Source organism: Oncorhynchus masou, chromosome 17 (genome assembly GCF_036934945.1).
Source record: "Oncorhynchus masou masou isolate Uvic2021 chromosome 17, UVic_Omas_1.1, whole genome shotgun sequence".
NCBI lineage: Eukaryota > Metazoa > Chordata > Actinopteri > Salmoniformes > Salmonidae > Oncorhynchus > Oncorhynchus masou.
The window spans coordinates 26402982-26424193 of NC_088228.1; the positions used below are offsets into that span (position 1 = coordinate 26402982).

General features: G+C 44.0%; 1 protein-coding gene across 3 annotated transcripts in view; it reads left to right on the top strand.

Annotated features, from left to right (window-relative positions):
• Window positions 1–21212, top strand: part of LOC135558774 (laminin subunit alpha-3-like) — a 112021-nt gene that overhangs the window by 22647 nt on the left and 68162 nt on the right. For all 3 annotated transcript variants that reach the window (XM_064992892.1, XM_064992890.1, XM_064992891.1), the window contains exons 3-11: window positions 7815–7932; window positions 10717–10835; window positions 10963–11133; window positions 12254–12351; window positions 13242–13357; window positions 14468–14586; window positions 15485–15575; window positions 16572–16703; window positions 19722–19772. In XM_064992892.1, coding sequence (XP_064848964.1) covers window positions 7815–7932; window positions 10717–10835; window positions 10963–11133; window positions 12254–12351; window positions 13242–13357; window positions 14468–14586; window positions 15485–15575; window positions 16572–16703; window positions 19722–19772 — 1015 coding nt within the window. The remainder of the gene's footprint in view (window positions 1–7814; window positions 7933–10716; window positions 10836–10962; window positions 11134–12253; window positions 12352–13241; window positions 13358–14467; window positions 14587–15484; window positions 15576–16571; window positions 16704–19721; window positions 19773–21212) is intronic.

A 21212-nucleotide genomic window follows, 5' to 3' on the forward strand; every position in this document is an offset into this window, starting at 1 on the left:
TGGAACCAACAGGACCCTGAACAGCTTCTATCCCCAAGCTACTGTATTAGACTGCTAAATAGTTAGTCCTATCTGAACTGACCCTTTTTGAACAAACATTTTTTGTCATCACATACGCTGCTGCTGCTACTGTAGGTCACTTTATTCCTAGTTATTTTTTATTTATTTAACTAGGACAGTCTGTTAAGAACAAAAAGTTATTTTCAATGACAGCCTAGGAACAGTGGGTTAACTGCCTTATTCAGGGGCAGAAGGAGAGATTTTTACCTTCTCGGCTCAGGGATTCGGTCACGCAACCTTTCAGTTACTGGCACAACGCTCTAACCACTAGGCTACCTGCCACCTGGTTATATGTAGTTATCTACCTCAATTACCTCATATGCCTGCATATTGACTCCCTACTGGTACCTAGGTAGGCCTTTGTTGTTTTAGGGTATTAAAAATTGAAACGTTTATTTGAGCCAATGTGTTTAGGCATAGGCAGATGTTGCATTTGGAGGATGCATTTTATTCAAATGTTTTCAATTGGCTACTTGTCGGGACATACTTGATGATATCATTAAAAAAAATAACTCCGGCCCCCCAAGAAAATAGCACCATACTACTGAATGGGTTTTTTTGGGCGCCGGAGCTCTTTTTTATTTCTTATGACATCATCAAAACGCATCCTCCAAATGCAATGTCTGCCGATGCCTAAACATTTTGGCTCAAATAAACGTTTCCATTTTTAAAACCCTCAAACACCATCACTATCATTGGTGAATGATAATCCTTCCAAGCGGCGCCTACATGCCAACCATTTGATCTCAATCAGTTTCATGATGATATGCATTTTGATCTTCATGAATGATGTAAGTAACCTACTGTATTTTCCACATATTTTGCCTAGTGGCGCGGACTTTTGAGATTTGGCGCATGAGAAAAAAAAGGTTAATTCATTCTAAAATGTACAAGATTAAATTACGTAATTTTGGTCTAACAGTAATGTTATACCATGCTATTATATTCGGTTTGTTATGTAGAATAACAATCATTAAATGATGTTGCGAGACATTGATTCAGCTTTGATCTAAACTTTATTAAACAAGCATCATTGCATTCTAAGAAGTTGCGGGAGGCTCACTCCACTGCACTACTGCAGCGCAACACCCATAATCCAATCCCAAAGCGTGTGAACTAACATTTCCCCGCTCCTCAGCAGTTCAAGTCCCATTCACAGGGTCTATTGATAGTAACCTCTGCTCTCAGCCCAAACTTTTTCTTGTTTCTGTTTTTAGGTCTGACGGTCTGCAGCCTACATTTTGTTTGTGTGTACAGGTTATCATGTTTTAGTTTCCTATGCATCCTGTAGCATAGTGGGTGGAAGTGTTCTCTGATTAGCTTTGAGATCCACGATATATGGAGGTCAGAACAGGGCATTTGCCAACAGGGTTAAGACATGAGCTGTAAGATTTCTCACAAATCATTGTCTTCAAGAATTCCACGCATTCCTTTTTTCTTCTGTGCTCAAATCTTGGCGCACTTATCTACGTAGGCTACTTGTTGAAAGCAGAGTTTCTGACCAGCACTTGGGAGCGTTCTTCTGTAATGGCTTTAGTGTGTTGACGAGTCTCCGACACCTCGGCCAAGCATTTGGCTAGGCTTTGATATCTTTGTTAGCATATTGTAGCTCTGTTTCATGCAAAGAGAGAGGAGGGGAGACGGAGAACTTGAATGCCAATCACAAAAGCCTGCTGGGGTTTTGAAGGCTCGATAGGAACCTTGACTAGTGTGGACCTGCCTTTATCCTTTTCAACTCTGTGTTGCACACTGTAAGAACTACTTTAGAGTTACTATGTTCGATGTGCATGCAGTGTATTTAGGTTTGAAAAGGAGACTGGTATATAAAGCAATGTCATCGAATAAGGCAAGGAAAAACATTCAATATCAAGGAAGGGTACTGCAAGGACTCCGTGATATACGTTTGAAAGTTTGTGGAAATATATCAACTTTTTTTTCCAATCAATGCACAACAACCGAGTATCACAACCGCAATGACCATTCATTCACAAGAACACCATTTTGTCCAATACAGTAATCAAAACTAGTGATGCACCGATATGACATTTTTGGCTGATACCGATATTCAATATTTTTCTTGCCCCCCCCCCCCCCCATTTTTTAAATATTTTTTATACCGATAAACAATATTAAAATGTTTAGCAGCCTTTAAGAGTTCTAGTACAGTTAAATAGTTAACACACACACACATGGATGCAGTGGTCTAAGGCACTGCATCTCAGTGCAAGAGGTGTCACTACAGTCCCTGGTTCGAATCCAGGCTGTATCACATCCGGCCGTGATTGCGAGTTCCATAGTGTGGTCCACAATTGGCCCAGCGTCATCCGGGGTAGGCCATCATTGTAAAACGGGTCCTGTGTGGCTCAGTCGGTAGAGCATGGCGCTTGCAACGCCAAGCGTCGTGGGTTCGATTCCCGCTGGGACCACCCATATGTAAAAAAGTAGTGGCCCCAGCCGACTTGTAAGTCGCTTTGGACAAAAGCGTCTGCTAAATGGGATATATATATATTTTAACCCATACAATTAATGTAAAAAGTTAGGGACTGTCATAAATAACATGGGCTACACATTACATACTACACCTACAAAAGGCAGACAGTTTTAAAGCAGGACCCTTTTTTTGTTAATTTAAAGATACAGTTTTCATGCAGTATGTAAAGCTAATGTTTGCATACTCTTTTCCATTTCTCACTCATGGTTTAGGATCTCTGCCAATAATAAAATCTTTTGGAAATAATTTAATCTTAAAGCCTTAAAATTAAATCACCTATGTAGGTGACTTTGAGCCGGTTCTGGACTGGTTCCGACCAACATTTTTGTGTTTTCCCGAGTGCTCTGTGAATGGCGCAACATCAATTATTGTGGACTCCGTGACGGCTCTGGTTGTCCCGCTTCACATGCCATCCTCACCTATTATCTGACATGCAGTATGGGAAATATAACACCTCATTTGCATAGAGAGCGACACATCACATTTTGTGGCCTATCCAGACAAAGGATCAAACTTCCCTTGTTGTGAACCTCGCAGCTCCGCTTACAATATGGCATATCAAATCAAATGTAATATGTCACATGCACCAAATACAACAAGTGTATCACCTTACAGTGAAATGCTTACTTACGAGCCCCTAAACGACAGTGCAGTTAAAACAATTATGGATAAAATTAACAAGTAATTAAAGAGGAGCAGTAAAAAATAAGACCGAATCAATGTGCGGGGAGGTACAGCTTAGTCGAGGTAATTTGTACATGTAGGTAGGGGTGAAGTTACAATGCATAGATAATAAACAGCGAGTAGCAGCAGTATACAAAACTAATGGGGGGGGGTGGGTGTCAATGTAAATAGTCCGGTGGCCATTTGATTAATTGCTCAGCAGTCTTAAGGCTTGGGGATAGAAGCTGTTAAGGAGCCTTTTGGTCTTAGACTTGGCTCTCTGGTACCGGTTGCCATGCGGTAGCAGAGAAAGAAATCTATGACTTGGGTGATTGGAGTCTCTGACAATTTGTTGGACTTTCCTCTGACACTGCCTATTATATAGGTCCTGGATCGCAGGAAGCTTGGCGCTACCTCTGTAGCGCTTAACGGTCAGATGCCGAGCAGTTGCCATACCAGGCGGTGATGCAACCGATCAGGAGGCTCTTGATGGTGCAGCTGTAGAAGTTTTTGAGGATCTGGGGACCCATGCCAAATATTTTCAGTCTCCTGAGGGGAAAAATGTGTTGTTGTGCCCTCTTCGACTGTCTTGGTGTGTTTGGACCATGATCGTTTGTTGGTGATGTGGACACCTAGGAACTTGAAACTCTCGACCCGCTCCACTATAGCCCCATCGAAGTTAATGGGGGCCTGTTCGGACGGCTTTTCCTGTAGTCCACGATCGGGCTCCTTCGTCTTGCTCACATTGAGGGAGAGGTTGTTGTCCTGGCACCACACTGCCAGATCTCTGACCTCCTCCCTATAGGCTGTCTCATCGTTGTCGGTGATCAGGCCTACCACTGTTGTGTTGTCAGCAAACTTAATGATGGTGTTGGAGTCGTGTTTGGCCTCACAGTTGTTGGTGAACAAGGAGTAGAGGAGGGGACTAAGTACACACCCCTGAGGGGCCCAAGTGTTGAGGATCAGAGTGGCAGACGTGTTGTTGCCTACCCGTACCACCTGGAGGCGGCCCGTCAGGAAGTCCAGGATCCAGTTGCAGAGGGAGGTGTTTAGTCCCAGGGTCCTTAGCTTAGTGATGTGCTTCATGGGCACTATGGTGTTGAACGCTGAGCTGTAGTCAATGAACAGCATTCTCACATAGGTGTTCCTTTTGTCCAGGTGGGAAAGGGCAGTGTGGAGTGCGATTGAGATTGCATCATCTGTGGATCTTTTGGGGCGGTATGCGAATTGGAGAGGGTCTAGGGCATCCGGCAGAATGCTGTTGATGTGAGCCATGACCAGCCTTTCAAAGCACTTCATGGCTATCGACATGAGTGCTACAGGGCGGTAATAATTTACACGTCCTGGTAATCCATTTGGCCCCGTGGCTTTGTGAATGTTGAGGTCTTGCTCACATTGGCTACCAAGAGCGTTATCACACTGTCGTCCAGAACAACTGGTGCTCTCATGCATCAGTGTTGCTTGCCTCGAAGTGAGCATAAACAGCATTTAGCTCGTCTGATAGGTTCGCATCACTGGGCATCTCGCGTCTGGGTTTCCCTTTGTAGTCCGTAATAGTTTTCAAGCCCTGCCTCATCCGACGAGCGTCAGAGCCGGTGTAGTATGATTCAATCTTAATCCTGTATTGACGCTTTGCTTGTTTTTATGGTTCGTCTGAGGGCATAGCGCGATTTCGTATAAGTGTCCGGATTAGTGTCCCTTCCTTGAAAGCGGTAGCTCTAGCCTTTAGCTCAATACGGATGTTGACTGTATTCCATGGCATCTGGTTGGGATATGTATGTACGGTCACTGTGGGGACGACGGCGTCGATGCACTTATTGATGAAGCCGGTGACTGAGGTGCTATACTCCTCAATGCTATCGGATGAATCCCGGTACATATTCCAGTCTGTGCTAGCAAAACAGTCCTGTAGTGTAGCATCCGCGTCATCTGACCACTTCCATATTGAGCGAGTCACTGATACTTCCTGCTTTAGTTTTTGCTTGTAAGCAGGAATCATGAGGATATAATTATTGTCAGATTTATCAAATGGAGGGTGGGGGAGAGCTTTGTATGCATCTCTGTGTGGAGTTAAGGTGGTCTAGAGTTTTTTTCCCCCCTCTTGTTGCACATGTTACGTGCTTGTAGAAATTAGGTAAGTTTGCCTGCATTAAAGTGCCCGGCCACTTGGCGCGTCATTTCTGGATGAGCATTTTCTTGTTTGCTTATGGCTTTTTTGAGTTGGTTGAGGGGAGTCTTAGTACCAGCATCGGTCTGTGGTATACAGATGAGAACTCTCTTGGTAGATAGTGTGGTCTACAGCGTATCTTAAGGTACTCTACCTCAGGCGAGCAATACCTCGAAGACTTCTTTAATATTAGACATCACGCACCAGTTGTTATTGACAAATAGACACACAACTCCACCCCTAGTCTTACCAGACTCTGTTCTGCTGGTGCATGGAAAATCCCGCAAACTCTATAATATCCGTGTTGTCGTTCAGCCATGACTCGGTGGAATATAATTTGTACTGTGTACTTCAGCTTGTGTCCTCAAATGTGACTACACATTAGTGTAGAAAAGTTATATTTTAATCTTTCTGGCAGTGTAAGCATTACTAGGTAATGTTTATGGCCCTCTCATGATAAATAATTACATCGGGGTATGCCTATTTTGGCAGAAATCTACATTTTGATATTACATTTAATAAATCACAGAAGTGGGGGTGGGGGTGGTCAGGTGTGTTTGTTTACACTGCGATTGTCACGTGCTGTGTGGTCTGATGTCGTAAGTTCTAATTCCAAACTGGGCAAAGGCAATGTCAACCACCACAAAGACCGCTTTGACTGTTGAAAAAAGCAACTTTTAATTCTATTCAATCGAACTGAAGCAACCCGCTCTTGAGACCTGATGATGATGATGAGATAGGAACATTGAGTGTGGAAACATAGCCGTGAGGGCCTTAGAGATAGGGTAGTGTACACTGGGGGAAGGATAAGTCGTCTTCATCATCAGGTGCTCTTGTGTAGCCTGTGTTGTCTGATGGTAGAGATATCGTTTCGGATGGCCGGGAGGGTGGGTGTCTCAGAAGCACCTGCAGCAGTTTCATCCACTCCACACAGGTCTTGTTGAGCCTTTGTTAAATCCGACTATTTTACTGTACCATACATACTACACTGAACAAAAATATCAACGCAACATGCAAAGTGTTGGTCCCATTTTTCACGAGCTAAAATAAAATATCCCAGAAATGTTCCATATGCACAAAAAGCTTATTTCTCTCAAATTTTGTGCACAAATTTGTTTACATCCCTGTTAGTGAGCATTTTGCCTTTGCCAAGATGATCCATCCACCTGACAGGTGTGGCATTTAAATATGCTGATTAAACAGCATGATCATTACACAGGTGCTCCTTGTGCTGGGGACTATAAAAGGCCACTCTAAAATGTGCAGTTTTGTCACACAACACAATGTCACAGATGTCTCAAGTTTTGAGGGAGCGTGCAATTGGCATGCTGACTACAGGAATGTCCACCAGAGCTGTTGCCAGAGGATTTAATGTTCATTTCTCTACCATAAGCCGCCTCCAGCGTCATTTTAGAGAATTTAGCAGTATTTCCAACGGCCTCACAATCATAGACCACGTGTAACCACGCGAGCCCAGGACCTCCACATCCGGATTCTTTATCTATGGGATTGTCTGAGACCAGCCACCCTTGACAGCTGAAGAAACTGTGGGTTTCCACAAAGAATTTCTGCACAAAATAACCAGTCATAAACCGTCTCAGGGAAGCCAATCTGCATGCTCGTCATCCTCATCTGCAGTTTGGCGTCGTAAACCGACTTCAGTGAGCAAATGCTCACCTTTCATCGCCACTGGCTAGAGAAATGTGCTCTTCACGGATGAATCCCGGTTTGAACTGTACTGGGCAGATGGCAGACAGCGTGTATGGTGTTGTGTGGGTGAGCAGTTTGCTGATGTTAATGTTGTAAACAGAGTCCCCCATGGTGGCAGTGGGGTTATGGTATGGGCAGGCATAAGCTACGGACAATGAACACAATTGCATTTTGTCAATAGAAATTTGAATACACAAAGATACCGTGATGAGTTCCTGAGGCCTGTTGTCGTGTCATTCATCCGCAGCCGTCACCTCAATGTTTCATTATGATAATGCACAATCCCATGTCGCAAGGATCTGTACACAATTCCTGGAAGCTGAACATTTCCCAGTTCTTCCATGGCCTGCATACTCACCAGACATGTCACCCATTGAACATGTTTGGGATGCTCTGGATTGGTGTGTACGACAGCACGTTCCAATTCCGGCCAATATCCATTGTTGCATTTTGCATCTTTTTTATTTTTGCCGGAGGTACAGTAGAGTACATTATTGTTGTTGACGTGATTGTGCTCCGGCCTTCACGTAAAAGGAAATGGAGTATTGTCTGTGGCTGAGGCTCAGCCTTCTGCCAGGTCTGAGCTGTGGTTAGTGGACTAAGGCCCTGGAAACCACAGCGTTTTGAACCAACCACATCTAATGCCAGAATCCATTAACAATATGGTTGTTTGTAGCCCTCTGTTTCACACTAATCTGTTCTTTGTGCTAATATTGTTTTCAGCTCTTCCATGTGGCCTACATCCTCATCAAGTTTGCCAACGCCCCTCGACCTGACCTATGGGTCCTGGAGCGCTCCCTGGACCATGGGAAAACGTATGCTCCATGGCAGTACTTTGCTCGTAAGTATGACTGTTTTATTTTCCCATTCACACGTCTGTTGTGCTGGTGCTTCTCAAGGCACTTGGTTGGGTCTGGTAGTCAGCTTTTGCAGGACTTGAAAACTGTTGAAACAGTTGAAAACTGTGCTGATATTAGAGTTAACCTGTCGTCCGGTACACGTCGAGATTGTGTTGCTGCTTAATGCAGCCTAGAGGGAATTGACAAACATTATAGATTGTGATAAAATACCTTCGATGTGAAAAGGATTTGTGAAGTCCAATGACATACTGTAATCCTAATACTTACCATAAGTGCAAAGAGCTTGGTTTATAAGTGACTTATGATCCAGTCAGTAGGCCTGCCCTCTCCAATATACTGTGCCTCCCCATAGACCAGCCTGCTCTTAAAGTGAAGACATGCTCAGTCCCTGTGAGGCACCTTTCCAGCAGAAACAGCTGTGCCTTAGATCTCCTTTTGAATTTCAGTTGAGGCTTTTCTTTGTCTTCTCCTAAATCTCTCGGTCTCTCGATCTACCTCTCTTGAACTCTCTTGATCTCTCAATTTCTCTCTCTTAATGTGTCTCTGGAACATGTATACATTCCTGGCTCTCAATATTTTATGGTCTTTGATTCTTGGTATTCAGTATATTAATTTTCAAACAAATGGCACCAATATTTTTTACTTTTCCGGGTATAACTAAGTCAGTGGTTTGTAAATACTGCTCAATGTCAAAGAGGGATAAACCGGATTGCATGTATTATACACTACCGTTCAAAGGTTTGGGGTCACTTAGAAAAGCATACTTTGTTGTCCATTAAAATAACATAAAATTAATCAGAAATACAGTGTAGACATTGTTAATGTAGTAAATGACCATAGTAGCTGGAAAAGGCAGATTTTTTAAATGGAATATCTACATAGGAGTACAGAGGCCCATAATCAGCAACCATCACTCCTGTGTTCCAATGGCACATTGTGTTAGCTAATCCAAGTTTAGCATTTTAAAAGGCTAATTCATCATTAGAACACCCTTTTGCAACTATGTTAGCACAGCTGAAAACTGTTGTCCTGATTTAAGAGGCAATAAAACTGGCCGTAAGACTAGTTGAGTATCTGGAGCATCCGCATTTGTGGGTTCGATTACAGGCTCAAAATGGCCAGAAACAAAGTACTTTCGTCTGAAACTCGTCAGACTATTCTTGTTCTGAGAAATGAGGGCTATTCCATGTGAGAAATTGGCAAGAAACTGATGATCTCGTACAGCGCTGTGTACTACTCCCTTCACAGAACAGCACAAACTGGCTCTAACCAGAATAGAAAGAGGAGTGGGAGGCCCTGGTGCACAACTGAGCAAGAGGACAAGTACATTAGAGTGTCTAGTTTGAAAAACAGATGCCTCACAAGTCCTAAACTGGCAGCTTCATTTAATAGTACCTGCAAAACACCAGTCTCAACGTCAACAGTGAAGAGGCGACTCCAGGATGCTAGGCTTCTAGACAGAGTTGCAAAGAAAAATCCATATCCCAGACTGGCCAGTAAAAAGAAAAGATTAAGATGGGCAAAAGAACACAGACACTGGAGAGAGGAAGAAGAAGTTTGAGGGGTTCGGATCACAAAGAAGAACATTAGTTAGACGCAGAAAAAATTAAAAGATGCTGGAGGAGTGCTTGATGCCATCTGTCAAGCATGGTGAAGGCAATGTGATGGTCTGGGGGTGCTTTGGTGGGGGTAAAGTGGGAGATTTGAACAAGGTAAAAGGAATCTTGAAGAAGGAAGGCTATCACTCCATTTTGCAACACCATGCCATACCCTGTGGACGGCACTTAATTGGAGCCAATTTCCTCCCACAACAGGACAATAACCCAAAGTACAGCTCCAAACTATGCAAGAACTATTTAGGGAAGAAGCAGTCAGCTGGTATTTTGTCTATAATAGAGTGGCCAGCGCAGTCACCAGATCCCAACTCTATTGAGCTGTTGTGGGAGCAGCTTGACCGTATGGTACATAAGAAGTGCCCATCAAGCCAATCCAACTTGTGGGAGGTGCTTCAGGAAGCACGGAGTGAAATCTCTTCAGATTACCTCAACACATTGACAACAAGAATGCCAAAGGTCTGCAAGGCTGTAATTTCTGCAAAGGGAGGATTTTTTGACGAAAAGAAAAGTTTAGAGGACACGATTATTATTTCATTATTTATAACCTTGTTCACGTCTTGACTATATGTCCTATTCATTTTGCAACTCATCTCGTGTATGTTTTCATGGAAAACAAGGACATTTCTAAGTGACCCCAAACTTTTGAACAGTGGTGTGTATATTATGCTTGAGGTCGTCATGCAGTTTCCACACCAAGTTGTTGCTGTCTTGTCGATAAAGGAGATCAGATTGTCTTATCAGTGGACAGGGTGGGAATAGGTCAGATAACCTAGTATCCACATGTGGAAATCAGCAGTCAGTAGAAGCTTGTAAAGGATGCTTAAACAATTGTTTTGCCAAATCTGATTTTGAAAAGAGGTTACTGTACTTACCATGACAGCAAGGTTGGGAGACGCCTCTGTAGCCACATGCATCGATAGGGCACAGGTTCAAATTGTGATTTACTGAGACATGTGATCAGGGTAAAAGAGGACACCAAGACATTGATGAAGCATTGTTATGTACTGCTACAACAGAGCGCTACAAAGGGCCAGGGGGCTACACTAAAGGCAATAATCAGAAGAATTTTAATGATGTCTCTTAGAAACATAGCTTTACGGTTGGCCCCTTATAAAGTGGTTGACATGTCATTCTGTTTGTTCTTTTCAGATTCTAAAAGGGAGTGCATTGAGAGGTTTGGCAAAGAACCAAATGGACGCGTAGTCCGAGATGATGACCAGATCTGCACCACAGAGTACTCTAAGATCGTTCCATTGGAGAACGGGGAGGTGAGAAACTCACTGAATGGGAACATAAGGTTGTCACAATGTTGAATCCTGTAAAATGTGCCAAAAGACTACTACTTCTACAGAGTGATGGTGACATTTGTGTCTGAGTAATGTTGTTGTTGTCCAGATTGTGGTGTCCCTGGTCAACGGTCGCCCGGGCTCTAAGAACTTCACCTATTCTCCAGTGCTGAGAGATTTCACCAAGGCCACCAACATCCGCCTGCACTTCCTCAGGACCAGCACTCTGTTGGGGCACCTAATTACCAAGGCCCAGAGGGACCCCACTGTCACACGCAGGGTGAGTCACACAAAGGGCACCCAATTCAGTTAATTTCATTACAGTTCAGGTCAGTTCAATTCAATTTACTTCAACTTTATCACCCCCCTCAGCGGCAACCAGGAATGCATCATCAACAGAGCACAAACCCACAATGACATGGTCTCACACCAACCTGTTCTGTTTAGCCTACCTTCTGCCTCATTGCCAAATGTGACAAGATGTAGCCCCTCTCAGCACCTTTCTGCTGACACAAACACACTGACCTGATTTCTCTCTCGCTGCACATTCCTTCCTCCTGGTCGGGGCTCCCTGCCAGAGGTGTCTGTCCAGTCTTCACCAGGGTAATTCCCTCCACACACAGAGAGAGAATGTGAAGACTGGTCCAGACAGCTCCCTGGTGCTGCAGGAACACGCTTCCAGTAACACAGCCCAGTGTGGGACGACACACACACACACACGCGAAGACAGACAGGCGCACACACACACGTTTTTAGAGCAAGTGTGTACAGTTAGGGTGTATATGAATCAAAAGGAACATGTTTATGCTCTCAGAGCAGTGCCCCAGAAGAAGACTAGGGTCCTGTAGAAGCTGGCTGAAACAGTGGGGAAGGGGGGATACCTAGTCAGTTGCACAACTGAATGCATTCAACTGAAATGTGTCTTCTGCATTTAACCCAACCCCTCTGAACCAGAGACGTGCAGGGCGTTGCTTTAATCAATATCCACGTCATCGCCCAGGGAACCGTTCTTGTTAAGGGTTAACTGCCTTGCTCAATCTGCCTTGCAGATTCTTCCACCTTGCCGGCTCGGGGATTCGAACCAGCGATCTTTTGGTTACTGGCCCAATGCTCTTAACCGATAGACTGCGTGCCACCATATACTGTAGGCTACCTGCAGTTGATATACCGTATAAGATAGGCACACCTGTGTAACTCCAGCTTCAATTATGCTAGTTAGTGTCTGTGGCCTAGGCTCTGACTCAAACCTAAGAACCCAATGTAACTCACCTCGGCTGCATTGGCAGACAATGACTGGGTTTGTTTCGGTGAGGTTGATATGAGGTGTTTCGGATAGAGCAGATGGTTGTTGGTCTTGCTACAGTGTTCTGACGGTGTTGTTCCCTCTGCGTTGTTGACAGTATTACTACAGCATCAAAGACATCAGTGTCGGGGGACGTTGCGTTTGTCACGGCCATGCGGAGGTGTGTGGGGGGAGTAACCAAGGCAAACCCAATCGGTGAGTAGTTTACTGCTTTCATACTTGTTTTTACCTGCTTTAATGCTTCCCTACTTGTTTTTACCTGCTTTAATGCTTTCATACTTGTTTTTACCTGCTTCTTTGTTTACTGTTTCATTCTCCAGAAACATATTCTTGTCTGGTTGTTTATACTTACAGTTGAATCCGTTATCTTTCATTCATTCATACTGTAGCCAATTGGACATGGGCTTTAATTATGTGTGTACAAGTTCCCCAAAACAAACAGAGGATTCATTGAGTAGTTCAGTATGACAAATTATGACTTTAGTTTATTCGTCATTTACAGTGGTGAATGGATGTGCTGTGGTTACCGGGTTGTAAAGCATATGGGGGATGAGGTTAACTGAGAAAAAAGTGTTGTTTGAACTTAAGAGCACAGTGATAGCGTCTGTGTCTGAGGTTGAAAGGATAGCTCTAGATTTGATAGAAAGGAAATGACTTCATCTGTTTGTTTCCTGGCATTGCCATTGTGAAAGGCACCATGTTATTTTAGTTATCCTGATTAGTAGTGATTGTGATTGTGATGTAAACCATTGGCAAGAGGCCAAGATGATGTCCTTATAGAGTTGATGTATTCTATGGGCATTGAAAAAACAATAAGGGTCGATGACGTCATACTACAGTTTGACAGTGAATGATTGATTTAACCATAGTGGCTTCATTCACTTTGGAAGGGACTTTACTGTTTAACACCTTGCATCAAGGTCCATTTGAAATGGATCTAGGTATGTTTTTGAGTCTTGAGTGAGCAGTCACACGATGCTTCTTATTGATGATATACTGTAGGCTACACCCTTTCTTCAATTGAAAGTCGCAAACATGAAAGAATGATGCAGGAAACCCAGTCTCTTTACTCCTCCTGTCTTTAGGCTGCAGTGCGAGTGCAAACACAACACCTGTGGTGAGTCATGTGACCGCTGCTGTCCAGGGTTCAACCAGAAGCCATGGCGTGCTGCTTCGACAGACAGTCCCAACGAGTGCCAACGTGAGTACCACACTCCGCCCTCCCCTCTTGGCCACCCTCGCCTTCCTCTCTTTGCTTTGTGCCAACGTGTTCCAAACCAAGCACAGCATGGTGGTCGGGGGTTGGCATGAGAGTGTGAAAAGGGCAGGGGGGGGCAACTTTGGTTTTTGAAGTGGCGGGGACATAATTTTTTAATATATATTTGTTTATCTAGTCGGGTATAAACTCTCCAAACAGCCTACCTGACTACACGGGAGACATCCGCATGGTCCTAATGCACACCGTTGCCTCGTTTTGTATCACAATCCAATAATAAAACTGGGGGGGGGGGACAGAAATGCAATTTCAGAATGTGGGGGAACATGAAAGTTGAGACCCTGGAAAAGGGTATAACTGTTCTCTGCTTTCTCCTTTGTCATGAATGTGTTTCAATGACACTGCGCGAGAAAGTAAAGCCACAGAATGTCTTCATCACGGTTCTCCCACCACCTCCTCTACCACATTAGCTTCAGTGCTTAATGCCCTGATATGGTGTTGGAACTAGGAAGACGCCCAAGCAAACTGTTAAGAGAATTACTCATGTGGTATGTGTGTGATGTACTGCACTGCATGCAGTCTACTGTAGCTAGCCCAGCGCCAATACTGCTGTCCTCTACACAGCCACTCAGTCAGTCCCAATGCCAGCTGGTTCCTAATTGCCCTGGCCTGTTGACAAGATTCTCCCTCCCGAGCCCAGAGCCGGAGATGGTGAAACTGGAGCCTGCAACTCTACAACCGCAGAACAAGAGAGAGATCGATAGAGTGGAGAAGTGTGTAATCCAATCAGTGCAGTCACATCTTAGAACATGCACCCTGACCATTCAGAAACATTAACGAGGCAGATTGAGGAGGAGGAAGTAGAGGATGTACTGTCCTGTTAGGGTTGACTGAATACTGAGAGCCTTTCCAGTGACTTTATAGTCACACCACTCTCCTTTGGGAAGGGATAGGAAGTAGATACACTGTAATATATTAAATACAGAACTTGCTCTTACCTGTCTCCGTTTCGTGTTTGTGTGTGTATGTGTGTGTGCGCGCCTCTGCTTCATGTGTGTGTTTACTCGCTGACTGTTTCGGGGATTTCTCCCACAGCCTGCCAGTGCCATTCACATGCCACTGAGTGTTATTACGACCCAGAGGTGGAGCAGAGGAGAGCAAGTTTAGACACATTCGGCAGGTATGACGGCGGAGGAGTGTGCATCAACTGCCAGGTATGAAGCCCGTTACAAGTCCGAACGGTGTGTGTGTGTGTGTGTGTGTGTGTGTGTGTGTGTGTGTGTGTGTGTGTGTGTGTGACATGCACCAAGACTGTTCATCATCTACATTTCGGATTTTATGTGTGACATGAATCATTGTAATTTGACATTATGTATGGTATGTATAGCATGTATGTGGGAGCATGTCTACACTAGAATAAGGGTAGTGTTCAGTAGGCACAAAACAGAAGTGAATGGAGTGAAACTAGGAGGTACTACCTGAACTTGTCCAATAAGAAATACTTGTTTTCGTTTGCCATCGCAAGACGTTTTGCTACGGTGTGCCCTAATAAACATGACCCAGATCTAGGAGCAGACATGGAGGTCTGTAATGGAAATTTCACTTCGGGTCCAAGTTATTGTACAAATGGTGGATATTCTCTGTATTAAGCTCCTTGTGCAATTGGCATGCAGAGATATCCCTCTCCGTGCAGGGGTTGGCATGTGTTCCAAATCAAACAAGATGTCAGCCAGTTCATTTTGACTAAATCTCCCAAAGACAAAGTATTTTTCCTCAACACCAATTATGAGATGCACTCTTATCCTTTTGGACTAAAATACCCTTGTAGGAAGCATGTTGAAAAAGCCATCTTTCTAAACGGCATGCTCAGTGTGAAAGAGGATAAGGTACTGGTGGTAACGCAAGTAGATGGATTAGCAACAGGAAGGTGTGTTTGATAAAAAAAACATTTATCTATAGGTTTTTAGAAAACACCCGTTTTGCAGTTTGTCTTCTTGCCTGAGAGGAACCTTAGTTGCCACTAGGCAACCAAAACATAGTGTCCCTCTGACCCAGTCACTCCATTGTTGTGTGGTGTTTGTCTGACTTCTCTGTGTGTTCCCCTCTCACTAGCACAACACAGCGGGCACGAACTGTGAGCTTTGTGCGGATGGATTCTACAGACCCCATGGATCACCTCCAGAGTCTCACACTGGATGCATCCGTGAGCTCGTCCCTTTCTTCTCTTCTTCAAACTGTCTTTCTCAGTTTCTCCTTTCTCCCAGGGCCTTAGTGTCTTCATTTGTTCCTAAAGTGCCTTCTAATGATGACAACATGTTTTTTTATGATGTGAAAATATCATCTTTAGTTATATGTTACCAAACAGTATGGTTACTGGCAGAATTGTAGGCCTACAAGTGCAGCGTTTTGTCGTGCAGTTTATCAAATAGTTGGGGTACTAATGTTTAGTAAAGAGCTGCTGTAGCTTGCTTTCTGACCCAGGGATAATACGTGAGACCAAAATGGAAAAGAGACTTGAGCCCAGAGACTTCGGTGTCGTTTGTATACAGAGTGGCACCAGCCACTAGCTCTAGCCACTTGTCGTGTTGCTAAATTCGGCGCCACACTTGTTTACATTGCTAGAGTGGTACGTCGTTGGTCCTCCTCGCCACATACAGTGCCTTCAGAAAGTGGAATACGCCTTGACTTATTCCACATTTTGTTGTGTTACAGCCTGATTTCAAAATGGATTAAATATTTAAAAAATTCAACCATCTACACACAATAACCCATAATGACAAAGTGAAAACATGTTTTTGGAAATTTGTGCAAATTTACTGAAAATGTCATGTAGAAATATCTAATTTACATAAGTATTCACACCCCTTGAGTCAATACATGCCAGAATCACATTTGGAGTTTTGCACACCTGGATTGTACAATAACGCACTGTAAATAGCTGCCGGTTGTGTTTGTGCTTTGACTGTGGATTAAATGAAAATGGTTGCCCTCAGGGCTTTGGAGAGACCAAAGAAGCTACAAATTAAATGAAGTAAGCTTAACAGCGGAAAGTGTTGACTTGGGAAAACACAGACAATAAAAGCTGGTTAGTTCCATCATCATTTTCTTTGATTGTTGTTGTATGTCTCAAGAGCAGTATTTTGGTGTGTTTGCGTATGTGTGTGGGCACATTTCTGTTTGCGTGCGTGTGTGACTACAGCCTGCCGGTGTGATGCCAGGACTACTGCTGGTTGTGAGATGGGGACAGGACGTTGCCACTGCCGGCCAGAATTCACCGGAAACAACTGTGAACGCTGTGCAGACAGTTACTCCGGCTACCCACAGTGCATCAGTATGTAACCTTTCCTCACTTCTGAGATGATCTACATATTACTTGTAGAACTCGATTATTTGGCATAGGAAATCTGTTGTACCCAGAGAAATGAACAAACGAATGAATGAGTAACAAGTAAGAAGCGGTAGAAGAGTGCCAGGCCCTTGCTCGGTGTGCATTTGGACCCAGTCCTGCATTTTTACCTCAGGGGAAGCATGACTATAGTAAGACCCACGAGTGTATTGAAGAGTTGGGATCTGAAGAATGCAAATTGACCTCATTCCTACATATGCTGTTCATTGCAACATGTTTGAATTTTATGTTGAATTATTTCATGTTTTGGGTCGTTTTCCTTTGTGTGCTTGTCAAAAAGAGTTTCAGACACTTAGAGAGACTAGCCAAGATTGCTCCTCCAACGTGCCCAGAAGTATGCAGGATATGTTTTCCGTGGCGCTGCAATACTGCTACAACGTACCCGCAGAGAAATTGAAATATCAATCCTTTACCACGCTCACCTCATTCTGTCATAGCATGTCAACACAGACACATACCACACCTTGTCTGTCTTTAGGTTGAGTTGTTGTCACATATTCTGACTATATACCTTTAGATATTGTGTCAGTTTGTGATGATGCACAAGGTCATGTGTCAACAGTCTGTATTTAGAGCATTCCTCGTGCTTCTTCTGGTGTCAGACCAAGAGCAATGACTGACAAGAGCCCTTATTTTAGGGCGTCTCTTCACACTGACTTGCCACAGCAATCATCATGTGTCACGCACAGTGTGTTTAGAAGAATAGATCAGCATTGCAGTATGCCTGCCAAACTCTCACAAAATGTCTATTTTCTGAAAGGATCCATGATAGGAGTACTTCATATTGGGACACATATTGAGTAAGAGATGTTGTACAGTTGCTATTTGAACGATGCCATGTTCATCTCCAAGGGGCCCTCTTCGTCATAGGCGCCAGTCCTTATTCCTCACTGTTTACTGAGATTCTAAATCTGGAATCTGTTTAACTGGTGTTCTCGGGAACAATCCAGTCCCATAGAAAAGTGAAACTGGATGTCTTCCTGAGTCCTGGCCTCATTCCACATCCACCCTACTCAACCCCATATAATACTTGAATCATGCCAACCACAGTAAAAACGGAAGGGTCTGTATATTATCTTGATTGTCCCGTTGGTTTAATGATGGAAGACACCAATCATTAACTAAACCTATCATGGCAACGTTTCATGCCGGATGTTTAATACAGAAAATGTAATGAGTGAATAATCGTACCCAGGTGGTTCATTAGCTTTACGTTGTCATATAAACAGAAGATTTAATGTGGAATAAATAGTTAGGGTTGGCATTTTATTAATACAAGACAGAGATTTATTACTGGATGTGATTATTAAAAACAGTTTTTTTTTTTTTTTTTTAAATCTCTTGGAGCGCTCCAAGAGCAGTCTAAACATGTAGACCTCTACCAACTTTTGGGTGTGTGCCAGGCTAGTTCATACTTCTTATTAAACTCCCTGGAAGTAATGAAGGTTATTTGTTTGGGGTGGGCTGCTATCCATTGATGCCATCTCTATTTGCCAGGAGGTTTTCTTTTTGGTCTTTGAATTAAAGCTCATGAAGACAGCTTTAGGGAAAAATCACTCTGATTCAAATCATGTTGCATCGTTTAGCATTTACATGGGGTTTTCAATGAAATGTATTTCTTACTAGCTCTTACCTTGTTCTTAGTACCACATATACATCTATATATAAAAAAGTATGTGGACACCCCTTCAAATTAGTGGATTCGGCTATTTCAGCCACACCCGTTGCTGAGAGGTGTATACAGTCGAGCACACTGCCATGCAATCTCCATAGACAAACATTGACAGTAGAATGGCCTTACTGACGAGCTCAGTGACTTTCAATGTGGCACCGTCATAGGATTCCACATTTCCAACAAGTCAATTCGTCAAGTTTCTGCCCTGCTCGAGCTGCCCTGGTCAACTGTAAGTGCTGTTCTTTTGGAAACGTCTAAGATCAACAACGGCTCAGCTGCGAAGTGGTAGGCCACACAAGCTCACAGAACAGGACTGTCGAGTGCTGAAGCGCGTCTGTCCTCAGTTGCGACACTCACTACCTAGTTCCAAACTTCCTCTGGAAGCAAGGTCAGCAAAATAACTGCTAGTCCGGAGGTTCATGAAATGGGTTTCCATGGCCGAGCAGCCAGACACAAGCCTAAGATCACAATGCACAGTGCCAAGTGTCGGCTGGAGTGGTGTAAAGCTCGCCTCATTTAGACTCCGCCATTGGACTCAGTGGAAACGCGTTCTCTGGAGTGATTTTGCAGACAAATGACAAATATGAGTTTGACGGATACCAGGAGAACGCTACCTGCCACTAGGCATAGGGCCAATTGTAAAGTTTGGTGTAGGAGGAATAATGCTCATAGGCTGTTTTTCATGGTTTGGTTTAGGCCCCTTAGTTCCAGTGAAGGGAAATCTTAACACTACAGCATGCAATGACATTCTAGATGATTCTGTGCTTCCAACTTTGTGGTAACCGTTTGGGGAAGGCCCTTTCCTCTTTCAGCGTTACAATGCCTCCGTGCACAAAGCTAGATCCATACAGAAATGGTTTGTTGAGATCGGTGTGGAAGAACTTGACTGGCCTGCACAGAGCCCTGACCTTAACCTCATCGAAGACATTTAGGGATAAATTGGAACGCCGACTGCAAGCAAGGCCTAATCGCCCAACATCAGTGCCAACCTCACGAATACTCTTGTGGCTGAATGGAAGCAAGTCCCCGCAGCAATGTTCCAACATCTATTTCAAAGCCTTCCTAGAAGAGGCCATTATAGCAGCAAAGGGTGGACCAACTACAAATTAATGCCCATGATTTTGGAATGAGATGTTCGACAAACAGGTGTCCACATACTTTTGGTCATGTATTGTAGATTGCAACATTACTGGAGTAGAGCAATACACTCATGACACTGAAGATATTCATGGTGTTGAAATTGATCATACGTTTTTCTTTGTAACCAGGATATCCAATCTACCAGCCCACCACCAAATCTCCTGCGGGCCATATAGTAGGTAAGTGCTGCTATAGTGGGTACGTGATGCTATAATTAACCACAGTGTAATGTAATCTAACAAATAGTTGGACGCAAAGGATTTACTACTCATACCCGAACAGGCCCAAGACCGTGCGCACATACCCCAACCAGAAGCCCAACCAGAAGCCATGGATTACAGGCAATGTCCCCACTGAGCTAAAGGGTAGAGCTGCTGCTTTCAAGGAGCGGGACTGTAACCTGGACACTTATAAGAAATCCCGCTGTGCCCTCGAACCATCAATAAAGCAAAGCGTCAATACAGGACTAAGATTGGATCCTACTACACCAGCTCTGACGCTCGTCGGATGTGGCAGGGCTTGCAAACTACCACAAGCTGCATAAAGCCATAAGCAAACAAGAAAATACTCACCCAGAGGGGACACTCTTAGTGGACAGGGACTTTAATGCAGGAAAACTGAAATCCATTTTACCTAATTTCTACCAGTATGTCACGTGCAACCAGAGGGAAAAAAACTGTAGGCCGCGTTTACTCCACACACAGAGACTCGTGCAAAGCTCTCTCTCGCCCTCCATTTGGCAAATCTGACAACAATTCTATCCTGCTGGTTCCTGTTTTCAGGCAGTAACGAAAGCAGGAAGTACCAGTGACTCGCTCAATATGGAAGTGGTCAGATGACGCAGATGCTAAGCTACAGGACTGTTTTGCAAGCACATACTGGAATATGTTCCGGGATTCATCTGATTGCATTGATACCACATCAGTCACCGGCTTCATCAATAAGTGCGTCGATGACGTCATCCCCACAGAGACCGTACGTACATACCTCAACCAGAAGCCATGGATTATAGGCAACATCCACACTGAGCTGGTAGAAGTGGGCTGGTAGAAGGGTAGAAGTGCCGCTTTCAAAGAGCGGGACACTAACCAGGACGCTTATAAGAATTCCCTACTTGCCCTACCATGAACCATCAAACAAGGAAAGCATCAATACAGGACTAAGATTGAGTCCTACTACACCGGCTCTGACGCTCGTCAGATGTGGCAGGCCTTGCAAACTATTACAGACTACAAAGGGAGGCCCAGCCGCAAGCTGCCCAGTGATACAAGCCTACCAGACAAGCTAAATGACTTCTATGTGCGCTTCGAGGCAAACAACACTGAAGCACTCTCCATAGCCGATGTGAGTAAGACCTCTAAACAGGTCAACAGACAGATTACCAGGACATACTGTATACTCAAGAGCATGTGCTGACCAACTGGCAAGTGTTTTCACTGACATTTTCAACCTTTCCCTGACCGAGTCTGTAGTACCTACATGTTTCAAGCAGATCACCATAGTCCCTGTGCCAGAGAACACCAAGGTAACCTGCCTAAATGACTACAACCCGTAGCACTCACATCTTTATTCATGTGCTTTGAAAGGCTAGTTATGGCTCAGATCAACACCATCATCCT